At 61.7% G+C, this 15,307-nt stretch overlaps 1 protein-coding gene across 5 annotated transcripts; it reads right to left on the reverse strand.

The window, feature by feature from the left end:
• Positions 1-263: 263 nt before the first annotated feature.
• Positions 264-10,789, reverse strand: RABEP2 (rabaptin, RAB GTPase binding effector protein 2). 5 transcript variants are annotated; one of them, XM_030548168.1, is made up of 14 exons: positions 10,689-10,788; positions 9,228-9,488; positions 8,421-8,569; positions 6,647-6,766; positions 6,139-6,483; positions 5,841-5,957; positions 4,782-4,880; positions 4,510-4,641; positions 2,640-2,829; positions 2,471-2,482; positions 2,323-2,378; positions 1,980-2,078; positions 1,070-1,186; positions 264-977 (listed from the first exon to the last, which is right to left on the reverse strand). In XM_030548168.1, the coding sequence occupies exons 1-14, from the start codon at positions 10,693-10,695 to the stop codon at positions 876-878; spliced, it is 1,806 nt and encodes a 601-aa protein (XP_030404028.1). In that variant the 5' UTR covers positions 10,696-10,788; the 3' UTR covers positions 264-875. The 5 variants fall into 5 exon arrangements, with proteins under 5 accessions (XP_030404028.1, XP_030404027.1, XP_030404029.1 ...); XM_030548167.1 differs by having other exon boundaries at positions 1,980-2,141; XM_030548169.1 differs by lacking the exon at positions 1,070-1,186 and having other exon boundaries at positions 1,980-2,141; positions 10,689-10,789.
• Between the last annotated feature and the right edge of the window lie 4,518 nt (positions 10,790-15,307).

Genomic DNA, 15,307 nt, shown 5'->3' on the forward strand with positions numbered 1-15,307 from the left:
AAAGCTACGGCAAAGAAAAAGAACCAATGTCATTTTACAGGGTAGGACTCATGATTTTAGAATAGGTTAGGCTGGCAAATGTGCGGGGGGAAGGGAGGGGAGGGGCGTAGGGTTCCAGGCCTTACATCTTTGCCTGCGCTGCCTCGGTCAGTCTCACACCATTGTCCCACTTAAGCCCCCTGTTGCCCAGGGCAGCTGACATGGAGAAAGCAGCAGCAGTTTAACGTTAAAGCAGACAGATGGATGCAGGTGGCTCAGATGAGTATGGTCACAAAGTCACCTTTATTAACCCTGCCCCCTGTGGACTCTCCACACAAAGGCAGGCTGGAGGAGTGTTAGTGTCAGGGGAGCCGATGGGCCTGCTTGGCCCAGCCCCTTCCCATCCATTGTGGGGGGGAAGGAACCTGGGGGAGGGGGAATGGAGGATGGACACTGAGTCGGAGCTGGCCTCCCCCAGCTCAAGTCCAAATCCCTCCTCAGTGTTAGTAACTGTCACTAACAGGCTGTTTCTTGTGGTGGGAGCCAGAGCTGGGGCCATGCCTGACTCCTTCCCCCATAGGCCTCGCTCTTGTGTGTGTGTGTGGAGGGGTGGACAGCAGCTGCATCTTTGGTTAGTGTGCAGGTGGGGGGCATCATCCCCGAGCTGGGGCAGGTTGGCAAAGAGGAGTTGGGACCTGTCTCCCCAGGCTGATGGCCCCAATCCCCCACAGGTGCCTGGGGAAGGGGGTTAGTAGAGGATAGCCACTCAGAGCCTGGCCAGTGTCCAAGGCCCCCCTGGTGGGGAGGGAAAGGGGTTGGAGTCTGTGCCCGTACAGGGGGAGGGTAGGCGGCATCCATGCCCCCCTAGGGGGAGGGCCCCTTGCTGTCCCAGCCTCTCAGGGCTCCTTGAGCTCTGCTACATCCTTCAGCCGCGTCCCATCCACAATGCTGCGCACCTGCTCCAGCGAGGGGGCCTGGCGGATCCTCTCCAGCTGCACCTGAAGGACGAGAGGGGAGTGAGAGAGACACCTCCTGAGATCCTGGGCCATAGACAGATGGCACCTGCTCAAAGACACCCCCCAGCCGGTACCTGCAGAGTCTGCGAGAGGCGGACAAAGTCTCTCTGCACCTGCTCACTGGTGTCCAGCTCCGCCTGCAACCGCTGCAGCTTCCCCCGCTGCTCAGACAGCACTGCCTCCAGCCTGGCCTGGGGGAGAGACTGTCACAGCCCTGGGACCAGCCCCCTCCTCTGACTCCTCTGCACACATACTCCCTCCAGCCCAGCCTGGGGGAGTGTGTCACAGCCCTGGGACCAGCCCCCCCCCCCCCCCATCTCCCCATTCCTCTGCAACTCTCCTCCCCAATCCCGGCCTGGGAGAGAGACTGCACCCCTCCTCCAGCCCAGCCTAGGGGAGTGTGTCACAGCCCTGGGACCAGCCCACCCCTCCCCTACTCCTCTGCAACTCCCTTCCCCCCATCCTGGCCTGGGGGAGAGAGATTGTCACAGCCCTGGGACCAGCCCCCGACTCCTCTGCACCCCCACTCCAGCCTAGCCTGGCGAAGAGACCATGAGAGCCCTGGGATCACCCTCAGCTGCAACCATGGTTGGGGTCCCTGCCTTACATGCCCCACTGGGGTGGGGTGGTTGCAGAGCACTCAAGGGAGGTGTAGGGTGGAAGGAGGAATGTGGGAAATATTGTCATACTTTTCTGAACCGGGTGGGGCTCAGTTTACACCCCACCTTTGTCCTGAGGGCAGAAGGGTTCATCCCCCCAGGTGCACTGGTGGAGGGATTAAGGTGGGAAAGGCGAGAGCCAGTCGCTGGGGCTCTCAGTGGGCCAGCGCAGAGCCAAAGGCTAAGCTGGCTCTCAGGCGAGATGCCCAGACTGGCCTAACAGCCAGTGCCCTGAACCCACGGAGATCCGTGCGGGGGCATCAAGGGCCTGCCCCGGGGTTGGGGGTGGTGTTGTGCAGGGGAGGGGCTGGCTTATCTCACTCACCTTCTCCTGTTCCCAGGCCTGGCCCTGCTGGTCGCGCTGAGTTAGGTCCCCCCGGAGCCGCTGCACGTCCTGCTCCAGCCCCTGTGCCCGCTGCTCTGCCTTTGGGGGCAGGAATGGGAAACCAGTGTGACCCCACGGTCCCCTCTGCTCCCAATGCTCTGCCTGGGGAGTGTGTGTGGGGGTGGGGGGGAATCACTATTTCACCTCTCCCAAGGCATGTCCTGCCTGTGGGAAGAGTTCAGCATAGACTTCCCCACCAGACACACTCCCTGGGGGGCACAGAACAGGCCCCTCCCCATTCCTGAGGACCCCCCCCACATCCCCATAAAACCAGCCCCCTCACCTGCCCCAGCTGCTGCTGTAGCCGCTCCATCTCCGACCGGACGCTGCAAAGGGAGGCTGAGGAGAGAGATGGGGCAGGGGGTGAGTCACCTTGAGGGGTGGGGGTGAGTGACAGACACACCCGCCTCCCTCCCCTAGTCCCCACTTACCCTCCATGAGCTCTGTGGGCAGGAGCGATGGAGTCACAGCCGGAGGGGTGTGGGGGAGAGAGACAACTGTTACAGCGAGGGGGGGTGACACCCCCAGCCCAACCCACTTCCCCAGCCCCCCACCAGCCCCTTTCCCCTCCTCCCGCAGTTCCCACACCCCCAGCCTTACGGCTCTCCTCACGCTGGGCCCCCAGCTGGGCCTCCAGAACCCCCTGCAGCCGGGCCCGGGTGGCCTCCTCCTCATCCAGCCGCTCACGCAGCGTGACGATCTCAATGCGCAGCCGCTCGCTATGGTGCTCGCTGGCTCGGCGCAGAGTCCCGGCCTCCTCCTGCAGCTGACGCACCAGGGCCTGCAGCTCCTGGGGGGCAATGGTGGGAGAGAACTGTACCCCAAAGCCAGGACCTGCTGCTGCTGGGGGCGATGGGGGATACCCAGGGCCGGAGCTTCCATTAGGCGACCCTAGGCGGTCACCTAGGGTGCCAGGATTCAGGGGGCGGCATTTTGTGGGCTCCCCGCGGGGTGCGCGGGAGCTTCAGGTTCCGCTCCCATCGCGCCGCCAAAGAAGGACCCTCAGCCGACGTGCAGCGGAAAACAGCGGCAGGCAATTGAGCAGCTCAATGACTGCCGCTGTCGCCTGCGGCACTTCGGCGGAGGGTCCTTCTTCAGCGGCGCGATGGGAGTGGAACCAGAAGCTCCCGCGCACCCCGCGGGGAGCCCACAAAATGCCGCCCCCCGAATTCTGTCTAGGGTGCCAGAAACCCTGGCGCCGCTCCTGCCCATACCCTGGAACCCCCAACACCAGCACCTACAGCTTGGGGGTAGGGGGCAGTGATGAAGTGGGACTGTTCTTACAGTGGTCTGTGAATGCTGAGTGGGGGGTGTTGGCCTGGGAGGGCGATCTGCACTGGGGGCTGGGAGACTGGCTGGAGGGAAAATACCTGAGCATGTAGTGTGAGAACCCAGGAAGGGGTTAGAGGCCAGGTGATACCTCTGCCCGGGAAGCTGAACAAAAGCTGAGTGAGAGGCGGGGGGGAGTTTTTCAGCTTGGGAGCTGGCTGGAAAATGGAGGGGAGTTCCGATGGGGCTTGGGCCTCCCAACGGGGCTGTGGCCTCCCTGGGGCCCCCAGATGGACCTAACTAAAGGGGGTCCTGTTGTCTGTGCCGGCAAGACCTGTTTTGGACTGTGTTCCTGTCGTCTGAATAAACCTCTGTGTTACTGGCTGGCTGAGAGTCACGTCTGACTGCAAAGTGGGGGGGTGCAGGACCCTTTGGCCCCCCCAGGACCCCGCTGGGGGGGGCTCACTGTGGGAAGTGCACGGAGGGGCAGAGGATGCTGAATGCTCCAAGGAGAGACCCAGGAGGTGAAGCCAGGTGAGCTTCTTGTCCTGAACAAGTCTGCTCCAAGGGAGAGGAGGCTCCCCAGAGTCCTGCCTGGCTTGGTGGGGAGCAGTTCCAGAGCATCGCCCGGGGACTCCGTGACAGGGGGTGAGACCCATACCTCGATATCCCCCCCACCCCACCCACCCATGCCCACAGCTCCAGGGGTGGGTGGGTGGGTGTGAGAGACCCACACCTCGTTATCCCCCCCACCTGCAACTACAGCTGGGGGGAGGGGCCATAGCTCGATATCCCCCCTCCCCCCAGATGTCCACAGCTCCAGGGAGGGGTGTGTGTGTGTGAAACTCACACCTCGTTATCCCCCACACGGGGAAGTACAGCTCCTTGGGGGGAGGGGGGAGACCCACACCTCGTTATCCCCCACCTGTAACTACAGCTGGGGGGGGAGAACCCACACCCTGACATCCCCCCCATCCCCGGTCCTACAGCTCCTGGGGAGAGGGCAAGACTCACACCTTGATACCTCACCCCCAGCTTCGGGGGGGGGAGGGTGTGACCCAACCTCAATATTCCCACCCGCCCACCAGTGCCTACAGGTCCTGGTAGGGACTGGAGGTTTGCATGGGAGTGTACCCCCTTTCCCACCCCACACAGCTCCCCGAGGAGAGTCAGAGAGATGACCTAGAGGCCCCTGCGGTACCTGCACAGAGCTGGTCAGTGGCAGCTCCTCAGCGGGGACCAGGGGGGGCCGGGAGCCCCGCAGCCCCTCATTCTCCTCGCTCAGCCGCTGCACCTCGTAGCTGAGTCGCTTGTGAGATGACGCCAGGTCGGCCTGGGGGAAGGGGGGGTGAGCAGAGGGATTGGATCCCTCCCCACAACCCTCACCAGTGACCCCCACCATGGATCCCAGCCCCCCTCAGCACCGTGTGTCTCCCACCCTGCCGGGCACCCCCCTGCTCTCCCCCCACTCACTATCTGCTCCTGGGTCCGGTGCTGGGTCTGCGACACGGTCGCCTGCAGGTTCTGCAGCAGCTGCTCCGACTTCTGGATCTGATCCAGCAGCACCAGCACCTGGGAGAGACTCAGCCATCAGCACGAAGCAGCCTGGCCACAGGGAGAGGGGCTGCACATCAGCACTGGGGGCACCGGCAGAGCTGGGGGCAGGGCTGGGCTAGCAGAGGCTGCGGGTCGGGAGTGAGGGGCACTGGCAGAGCTGGGGGGAGGGGGCAGGGCTGGGCTAGCAGGGGCTGCGGATAGGGAAGGAGGGGCACCCCAGAAGTGGGGGCCCAGGGCTGGGCTAGCAGGGGCTGCAGGTCAGGAATGAGGGGAACCAGCAGAGCAGGGGGGCCCAGGGCAGGGCTAGCAGGGGGCTGCGGGTCGGGAGTGAGGGGCACCAGCGGAGCTGCGGGTGGAAGGGGGGGGCAGGGCTGGGCTAGCAGGGGGCTGCAGGTTGGGAGTGAGGGGCACTGGCAGAGCAGGGGAGCCCAGGGCAGGGCTAGCAGGGGGCTGCAGGTCGGGAGTGAGGGGCACCAGCGGAGCTGCGGGTAGAAGGGGGGCCCAGGGCAGGGCTAGCAGGGGGCTGCAGGTCGGCAGTGAGGGGCACCAGCAGAGCTGGGGGGGGCAGGGCTGGGCTAGCAGGGGGCAGCAGGTCGGGAGTGAGGGGCACCAGCGAAGCTGCGGGTGGAAGGGGGGCCCAGGGCAGGGCTAGCAGGGGGCTGCAGGTCGGCAGTGAGGGGCACCAGCAGAGCTGGGGGGGGCAGGGCTGGGCTAGCAGGGGGCAGCAGGTCGGGAGTGAGGGGCACCAGCGAAGCTGCGGGTGGAAGGGGGGCCCAGGGCAGGGCTAGCAGGGGGCTGCAGGTCGGGAGTGAGGGGCACCAGTGGAGCTGCGGGTGGAAGGGGGGGCAGGGCTGGGCTAGCAGGGGGCTGCAGGTTGGGAGTGAGGGGCACTGGCAGAGTTGGGAGGGCGGGGGGGGGCTAGCAGGGGCTGCAAGACACAGGCAGAGCTTGCGGAGGGGGAGCTGCCCATGGTACCTGCTTGGCACAGTCCTCACTGCTCTGTCTCAGCGCCTCCTGCAGTCCCAGCTTCTCCTGCATCGCCGCCTCCAGCTGCTCTCTCAGCTGCTGCAGGGACTCCTGGTGCCGCCTGGCCTGGGGGGGGGGCCGAGGTCGCAGGTCACCCTGTCCCGGCCACATCCCCCACCCCAGCTCCAGCAACCCTGCACAGCGTCCTCCCATGTCCCACAACCCCAGCCTCCCTGCTCCCCCCCCCCGAGCCCACTCCCACCTTCCGGCCCCCACCCTGCCCGCAGCTCCCCCACTCCCTTCTCACCTCCTGCTGCAGTTGTGCCCACTCCCCATCAGGCACCAGCTGGAAGCCGGGGGGCAGCAGGTAGATGCTCTCGGGCACAAGGGTGCCAGTGGACAGCAGGGAGGCTGTGTCCTCGTGCTCCGGGCTGGGGCGGCGGCGGGGCTGGGGGGAACCAGCGCTGGAGCTGGCGATGGAGATGATGGAGACGTTGTCACAGCCGCGGGTGAAGGCCAGGCCCCCTCCCGGCTCCTCCTCGCCCTCTGGTCCAGAGCCTTCATCCCCCTCTCCCCCAGGGTGGGCAGGGGGCATCCGGCTGGGAGCCTCCCTGTCAGACAGCAGGGACTCCGACGAGACGCAGAGCAAGCCCTGGGGGAAGGAGTCACAGGGCAGAGTGAGCCCCCCCACGCAGTCAGAACCGCCCCAGTCCATCCACATCGGGCATCCCTTCCCTCCCCCAAACACCCTCCTGCATGGCCTGGCTCTCTGCCACCCCGCTCTCCTCACATGGTTCCTCCCCTCCGGGTCTCACCTCAGGCCCCCGCAGCCCCTGGATCAGTCCCTCGGCCCGGGAGAGTTTGCTCTTGAGCTGGGCGATCTCCTCCTCCATGGGCAGCACGATGCTGCGCAGCCGCTCGGAGTCCTCCTGTGCCTGGGCGGGGACAGGCTGAGCCAGGGACTCCCAGTTCCCCCACCACAACCCATGCCCCGACCCATAGCACCCAACCACCCCACTCTGCATCACCCAATGCCCAGCACCCCCCACCTTACACCCACAGGTGCTTGGAGTCCTGAGGCATGAGAACATGGGAACGGTCACACTTGGTCAGACCAGAGATCCATCTAGCCCAGTGTCCTGTCTGCTGACGGTGGCCACTGCCAGGTGCCCCAGAGGGAGTGAACAGAACAGGGCAATTATGGAGAGTCCATCCCCTGTTGTTCAGTCCCAGCTCCTGGCAGTCAGAGGTTTAGGAACACCCGGAGCATGGGGTTGCATCTCTGCCCATCCTGACTAATCACCATCGATGGACCTACCTTCCAGAAACTCGGTTATAGCAGAAAGGCAGAGTTACGAACCCCAGAGTTACAAACTAACCGCACCCCTCCTTTGGAACCGGAAGTACAGAGTCAGGCACAAGCAAATCCTGCACAATGCGGTGTTAAACGTACACTGCTGAACATACAGGGAAAGTTTAAACCAAGGTCTGACCAGGTAAGGAAAATTCTACATTTGTTTCATTTAAATTAAGCTGCTTAAAGCAGCATTTTTCTTCTGCACAGTAAAGCTGCAAAGCTGTGTTAAGTCAAGGTTCACTTGTAAATCCTGAAAGAACCATAACATTTGGTTCAGAGTGATGACCGACCTCCCCTCCCATAACTCAGAGGTTCTGCTATAATCCTTTTCGGAAGCCAGTTATATTTTTGACCTTCATGACATCCCCTGGCAATGAGTTCCACAGGCTGACTGCGTTATATGAAGAAATATTTCCGACTGTTTGATGTGAACCTGCTGCTGGTTAATGTTATTAGGTGACCCCTGCTCCTTATGTAACATGCCCCCTCAGTCGTCTCTTCCAAGTTGAACAGTACCCGTCTTTGGAATCTCGCCTCGGACAGAAGCTGTCCCGTCCCGGTCTCTGTCCTTTTTTCATTTTTAACAGCTCTATTCTGAGATGGGGCGACCACATCTGCACGCAGGAGTCGAGATGTGGGCGTACCATGGATTTACAGAGAGGCGATGTGATATTATCTAATATTTCCTGATGATACCCAGCGTTCTGTTTGCTTTTTTGACCCACTGCACACTGAGTGGAAGTTTTCAGAGAACTATTCACAGTGACGCCAAGATCCCTTTCCTGAGTGATAACAAAACCATTCACCTAAAAGATCTTGGGCAGAGCCGACATGTGCCAGGGACCCCACAGACCTCCACCCACAGCCCCAACCCCCTCAGCCTCCAGCCCCTACTCTGAACCCACACGGCCCTCCACCTACCCCCTCTGCATGCCCCACCCTCCACCCTGCACCCACTCAGAATCTTGCCTGGTCTGGGGAGCAGAGCTGGCAAGAGCAGGGGACCCCACAGCCCCCCATATCCACCTTCTCCAGCCCCCCCGTGACCAGTGTCCCCCACCCTTCTCCCCCAGCCAGAGTCCTCCTGAGCCAGGGACCCACCCACATCTCACCCTTAGCACCCCCTCAGAGGTCTCCTGGGCCCGAGGTTCAACCTGGAGTCCCCAACACCCCTCAATGGCCCCTCCCAGCCCCTCCCCCCACCCCAAGGGCCCATCCTCCCCCTGCCTCACCTTCTCCATCTGCCGCTCCAGCGAGTCCAGGGGGTTTCCCTGCGTCTGCTGCTGCTGCAGGCGGCTCAGCTCCCAGCTCCCCCACGAGCCCCCACCGTGCTGCTCCTGCTGCAGGGCCTCCAGGCGGGCCTCATAGCTGCTGATGGTGTCTGGGGAAGCAGCAGAGGTCACCATGAGGGGGACGGGAGCATCGGGTCCCATGCAGCAAACACCCCGGACCTCTGGGAGCAGAGACCCATCCCCAGGCTGGGGCAGCACAGAGACTCGCAGATAGGGGGGCGTCTGGCTTCTCCAGACACTGGCAGCTCACGTCCAGCTCATCTGGCATACACCCTCAGTGACGGGCACCGGGGAAGTGGGACACACAGGGGGTGTGGGGTGGTGTCCTAGGATGTAAGGGGGCTGGGGGGGGGGGGCTGGTGGCAGATGGGGGATGGAGGTTGAGGGATGGGCATGTGGGCAGACTGGGGACGGCGGTAGGAGTATGGAGGGCGTGTGGAATGGTGGTGGGCATAAAGGAGTGCAGATGGGAGGGTGGCAGGTATACGAGGGTGCATATGGGGCCATGGGGGGCATACAGAGGTGCGTATGGGGCGGTACCAGGTGGCTGGGGGCCTGGGAAGACAACAGTAGGAGTACGGGGGTGTGTGAGGAGTGGCAGTAGGCATGGCCGGTGTACGTATGGGGGCAGTGGGGAAGCACGGGGGGCTGCGTGGGCTGTCTGGGGGCAGTGGGGAAGCATGGAGGGGCAGTGGGAAAGCACAGGGTGCATCGGGGTAGCATGGGGGGGCTGCCGGGGGGTCTCACCTTTGAGGATGGCCTGCAACGAGGCCACCTCCTCCTGGCACTGACGCCGCACGGCGGCCACAGCCTCCTGCTTGGTGCCCTCGCTCACGGTGGCCACGGCTCGCAGCGTCTCCACCTCAGCCAGTGCGGCCGACAGCTCCTCCTGCAGCGCCCGAACTGTCTCCCTGGGGTCCAGCTGCTCCGCGCCCACGACCTCCACCAACACGCCGGGCTCCTGGGGGGCTGTGGCCCCCCCACCCAGCCCATCTGCCCCACATGGCTCTGCAGGCAGAGATGGGGGGTCACAGACCCAACCTGCCAGATGTCACCCCCTCCCCCAGGACACCAGAGCCCCTCCCCCGGGGTCACACCCCCGCACCCTGTGCCTCTCCCCCCAGGAGTCTCCCCCCCCAGCACCCTGTGCACCTCCCCCAAGGGTCACACCCCTCATACCCTGTGCCCCTCCCCTGGGGGTCACACCCCCTGTACCCTTTGCCCCTCCCCCGGGGGTCACACCCCCCGCACCCTGTGCTCCTCCCCCGGGGTCACACCCCCCGCACCCTGTGCAACTCCCCCGGGGGTCACCCCCTCTGTACCTTGTGCCCCTCCCCCAAGGGTCTCCCCCCGCACCCTGTGCCCCTCCCCTGGGGGGTCACACCCCCTGTACCCTTTGCCCCTCCCCCGGGGGTCACACCCCCCGCACCCTGTGCCTCTCCCCCCAGGAGTCTCCCCCCCCAGCACCCTGTGCACCTCCCCCAAGGGTCACACCCCCCATACCCTGTGCCCCTCCCCTGGGGGTCACACCCCCTGTACCCTTTGCCCCTCCCCCGGGGGTCACACCCCCCATACCCTGTGCTCCTCCCCCAGGGTCACACCCCCCACACCCTGTGCCTCTCCCCCCAGGAGTCTCCCCCCCCAGCACCCTGTGCACCTCCCCCAAGGGTCACACCCCCCGCACCCTGTGCACCTCCCCTGGGGGTCACACCCCCTGTACCCTTTGCCCCTCCCCCAAGGGTCTCCCCCCGCACCCTGTACCCCTCCCCCAAGGGTCACACCCCCCGCACCCTGTGCACCTCACCCAAGGGTCACACCCCCCGCACCCTGTGCCCCTCCCCTGGGGGTCACACCCCCTGTACCCTTTGCCCCTCCCCCAAGGGTCTCCCCCCGCACCCTGTGCCCCTCCCCTGGGGGGTCACACCCCCTGTACCCTTTGCCCCTCCCCAAGGGTCTCCCCCCGCACCCTGTGCAACTCCCCCAAGGGTCACTCCCCCCCCGCACCCTGTACCCCTCCCCCAAGGGTCACTCCCCCCCCCGCACCCTGTACCCCTCCCCCAAGGGTCACTCCCCCCCCCCGCACCCTGTACCCCTCCCCCAAGGGTCACTCCCCCCCCCCCGCACCCTGTACCCCTCCCCCAAGGGTCACTCCCCCCCCCCGCACCCTGTACCCCTCCCCCAAGGGTCACTCCCCCCCCCCCCCCGCACCTTCCATGCTCCGCTCGCGGCTCCCCTGCCGCAGGCTCCGCACTTCCGCGTTCGGGGTCAGTTGGGGGCGGGGCCACCCGGGCGGTCCCGAAAAGAGCCGAGCGTATCCGGAGGGAGCCGAAAGCCCGAACGGGGCCGAGGGGCCTCGGGAGGCATCGGAGAGACCCGAAGGGGTGGGGCGGGGTCTGTCTGCGGGGCCGCCAGCCCAAGCGTAGGAGGGCCTGGCAACCCCCCCGCCCCACGGCAACCAGCCCTGGCAACAGCCTCTCCCTGGCAACCACCTCTCCCTGGCAACGAGCCCTGGCAATGGCCTCTCCCTGGCAACCCCCCCGGCAACCAACCCTGGCAACCGCCTCTCCCTGGCAACCACCTCTCCCTGGCAACCCCCTCTCCCCTGGCAACGAGCCCTGGCAATAGCCTCTCCCTGGCAACCCCCCCGGCAATCAACCCTGGCAACAGCCTCTCCCTGGCAACCACCCCAGCAACCGCCTCTCCCTAGCTACCACTGCGGCAAATGCATGCCCCCAGCAACCAGCCCTGGCAACAGCCTCTCCCTCATAACCACCATTCCTCTATGCAACCACACCAGTCAACTGCCTCTCCCTAGCTACCAACCCCAGCAACCACTTTGGGCAACTAAATCTCCCTGGTAACCAGCTCTGGCATCTGCCCTTGGCAACGGCATCCCCCTGGCAACTGAGTACAGAGTCACAGGACCAATGCTCTGGAACTGCTTTGAATGAAGCCAGTCAGGAGTCACCACGGTAAGAAGCCTACATGGCTTCAGCATCCCCTTCCACACCATGTGCTTCCCACAGCGAGTCCACCCAGGCGGGGCTCCTGGGGAAGCCAGAGAGCCCTGTACCCCAACTCTGCAGGCAGTCGAGACTCTCAGACGGCGTGTGACATGGACGGGTTATTAGTTGACAGGAACACAGCATAGGACAGAGTTTGTTAGCACAAACATCAGGAACATTCAGTAAAGTCCATCATATGGGGAGGGGAGCCCAGAGCCAGGGTCCTGGCCTTCCCCCTAAGCCCCAAGCGAGCAGAAAATGACTGACTTCCAGCTGCCTGGCCCCTAACACCCCAATGGCCCCTCCTCTGGTCTTCGTCTCGCTTCCCTGGACTTCAGACCCTGGACTTCAGAAAAGCAGACTCTGACTACCTCAGGGAGCTGATGGGCAGGATCCCCTGGGAAAATAACATGAGGGGGAAAAGAGTCCAGGAGAGCTGGCTGTATTTTAAAGAATCCTTATTGAGGCTGCAGGAAAAAAACATCCCAATGTGTAGGAAGAATAGTAAATATGGCAGGCGATCAGCTTGGCTTAACAGTGAAATCCTTGCTGATCTTAAAGACAAAAAAGAAGCTTACAAAAAGTGGAAGATTGGACAAATGACCAGGGAGGAGTATAAAAATATTGCTCAGACATGCAGGAGTGAAATCAGGAAGGCCAAAGCACACTTGGAGTTGTAGCTAGCAAGAGATATTAAGAGTAACAAGAAGGGTTTCTTCAGGTATGTTAGCAACAAGAAGAAAGTCAAGGAAAGTGTGGGCCCCTTGCTGAGTGAGGGAGGCAACCTAGTGACAGAGGATATGGAAAAAGCTAATGTACTCAATGATTTTTTTGCCTCTGTCTTCACAAACAAGGTCAGCTCCCAGCCTGCTGCACTGGGCAGCACAGTATGGCGAGGAGGTGACCAGCCCTCTGTGGAGAAAGAAGTGATTCGGGACTATTTAGAAAAGCTGGATGAGCACAAGTCCATGGGGCCGGATGTGCTGCATCCGAGGGTGCTAAAGGAGTTGGCTGATGTCATTGCAGAGCCATTGGCCATTATCTTTGAAAAGTCATGGCGATCGGGGGAGGTCCCAGTTGACTGGAAAAAGGCCAATGTAGTGCCCAGCTTTAAAAAAGGGAAGAAGGAGGATCCAGGGAACTACAGGCCAGTCCCTCACCTCAGTCCCTTGAAAAATCATGGAGCAGGTCCTCAAGGAATCAATTCTGATGCACTTAGAGGAGAGGAAAGTGATCAGGAACAGTCAGCCTGGATTCACCAAGGGCAAGTCATGCCTGACTAACCGAATTGCCTTCTATGGGGAGATAACCGGTCTGTGGATGAGGGGAAAGCAGTGGATGTGTTATTCCTTGACTTTAGCAAAGCTTTTGATACAGTCTCCCACAGTATTCTTGCCAGCAAGTCAAAGACGTATGGGCTGGATGAATGGACTATAAGGTGGATAGAAAGCTGGCTAGATCGTCAGGCTCAACGGGTAGTGATCAATGGCTCCATGTCTAGTTGGCAGCCGGTATCAAGCGGAGTGCCCCAAGGGTCGGTCCTGGGGCCGGTTTTGTTCAATATCTTCATTAATGATCTGGAGGATGGTGTGGATTGCACCCTCAGCAAGTTTGCAGATGACTCTAAACTGGGAGGAGTGGTAGATGTGCTGGAGGACAGGGATAGGATACAGAGGAACCTAGACAAACCAGAGGACTGGGCCAAAAGAAACCTGATGAGGTTCAGCAAGGACAAGTGCAGAGTCCTGCAGTTAGGACGGAAGAATCCCATGCACCACTACAGGCTACAGACCGAGTGGCTGGGCAGCAGTTCTGCAGAAAAGGACCTGGGGGTTACAGTGAACGAGAAGCTGGATAGGAGTCAGCAGTGGGCCCTTGTTGCCAAGAAGGCTAATGGCATTTTGGGCTGTATAAGTCGGGGCACTGCCAGCAGATCGAGGGATCTGATCATTCCCCTCTATTCGACATTGGTGAGGCCTCATCTGGATACTGTGTCCAGTTTTGGGCCCCACACTACAAGAAGGACGTGGAGAAATTGGAAAGAGTCCAGCGGAGGGCAACAAAAATGATTAGGGGGTAGGGGCACATGACTTATGAGGAGAGGCTGAGGGAACTGGGATTGTTTAGTCTGCAGAAGAGAAGAATGAGGGGGGATTTGATAGCTGCTTTCAACTACCTGAAGGGGGGTTCCAAAGAGGATGGATCTAGACTGTTCTCAGCAGTACCCGATGATAGAACAAGGAGTAATAGTCTCAAGTTGCAGTGGGGGAGGTTTAGGTTGGATATTAGGAAAAACTTTTTCACTCAGAGAGTTGTGAAGCCCTGGAATGGGTTCCCTAGGGAGGTGGTGGAATCTCCTTCCTTAGAGGTTTTTAAGATCAGGCTTGACAAAGCCCTGGCTGGGATGATTTAGTTGGGAATTGGTCCTGCTTTGAGCAGGGGGTTGGACTAGATGACTTCCTGAGGTCCCTTCCAGCCCTGATATTCTATGATTCTATGATTCCTGGGCAAAGTGTCACCTGGTGGCACCCCCTCCTGGGTCTCAGGTTATGAAGAGCACCGTCCATCACTTATGTACAGGCAGCTGGAGCCACCTCACCTGCCCCCAAGAGTCTCAGGAAAAGTCACACACCCCTATTCCCTCCACTGAGGTATTGGTGCAGCACACAGGGAAACTGAGGCACACACAGCATTCATGCAAAACAATAAGACTCACATAGGCATAAGAATAACATAGGGAGGAAAAAACCCACTTTGTCACAACCACTCTTTGGTAATGAGCTCCTCCTTCCACTCACTGCCAGCAACCACATCCTCTTGGCAACCGCCCCCTAGTAATCACCCCCAGCAACCATGTTCCTCTGGCAGCCACTACTTTAGGGACCCTGACACCTAACCCCCCCACACACACACAGACCCTAGCATCTCCCCTCGTTTGTGGGGTTGGGCCCGAAAATCACAGGATCAGACCCAGGAATCACAGGCTGTTCTTACCCCTCCCCCCTTCACTAATGAACAATGTGCATTTGCTGCCTGGTCTCTGAACTTTCAGAAGTGGCGTTTCCAGCCCCCCGTCCCGTCTATGCCAGTGAGAGCTGGGATTCCTCTGCCAATTCCTGACTCCAGGAGCTGAGGATTTAGGGAGAACTCGGGACATGGTGAGAACATCAGGCCTGATCACCCCGGCAGAAAGCATTCTCCCTCCCTGCACACACACACACACACCCCGTGCTCCTAGTGCACCTGCAAGGGTGTTTACACCAACCCAGAGTTCCCCAGGGACGTGCCAGGAAATGCGGAGGCTGGGTAGAGAGAGACACTCGCAGACACAAGGCCTGCCCTGGGGCAGACAGGGAGCATGGTGGAGGTTCCATGAGGTGAAGGGGACACACTGGGGAAGATAAGATGGAGCTACCCACGAGAAGTGACACAGGATGTGGGGCAGCAGGACAGGCTGGGCGGTCACAAGGTGGGGGATATGGTGGAGGAGAGATGGGGTCAGGGGATGTGGTCTGCCCCCATCTCCTGTCCCCTTCAGTCGATGCCTTGTCACGGGCAGGAAATCCCAGGGGCGTTCAGGCCTCGCCCCTCCGATCAGAGAACTCACCCCCAATCTATGGGGCTGCACCACACTCTTGGCACCACTCCGCTGTGGAGCCCCATGACCCTTCCCCACCAGCTGCAAGGCCCCAGCTACCCCCTGGGATCCTCTGCCGAGAACGTCATGGTCCAGGGCCCCACCCGCCCGCCAAACCACAAGGCCCTGCTGGAAATAGCAGCCCTGGGGCCCTCCCCTCGCCAGGCGCTGCGGGGCCATTGCAC

The sequence above is a fragment of the Gopherus evgoodei genome, unplaced genomic scaffold, assembly GCF_007399415.2.
Source record: "Gopherus evgoodei ecotype Sinaloan lineage unplaced genomic scaffold, rGopEvg1_v1.p scaffold_87_arrow_ctg1, whole genome shotgun sequence".
NCBI lineage: Eukaryota > Metazoa > Chordata > Testudines > Testudinidae > Gopherus > Gopherus evgoodei.

What these genes read in the sequence shown, in the direction of transcription:
- RABEP2 (XM_030548167.1), bottom strand. An exon ending in AGGGGCTGCGGGGGCCTGAG is followed by an intron (nt 6,484 to 6,646) that starts GTGAGACCCGGA and finishes TCCTTCCCCCAG; the next exon opens with GGCTTGCTCTGCGTCTCGTC. An exon ending in GCCTCTCGCAGACTCTGCAG is followed by an intron (nt 978 to 1,069) that starts GTACCGGCTGGG and finishes CTCGTCCTTCAG; the next exon opens with GTGCAGCTGGAGAGGATCCG.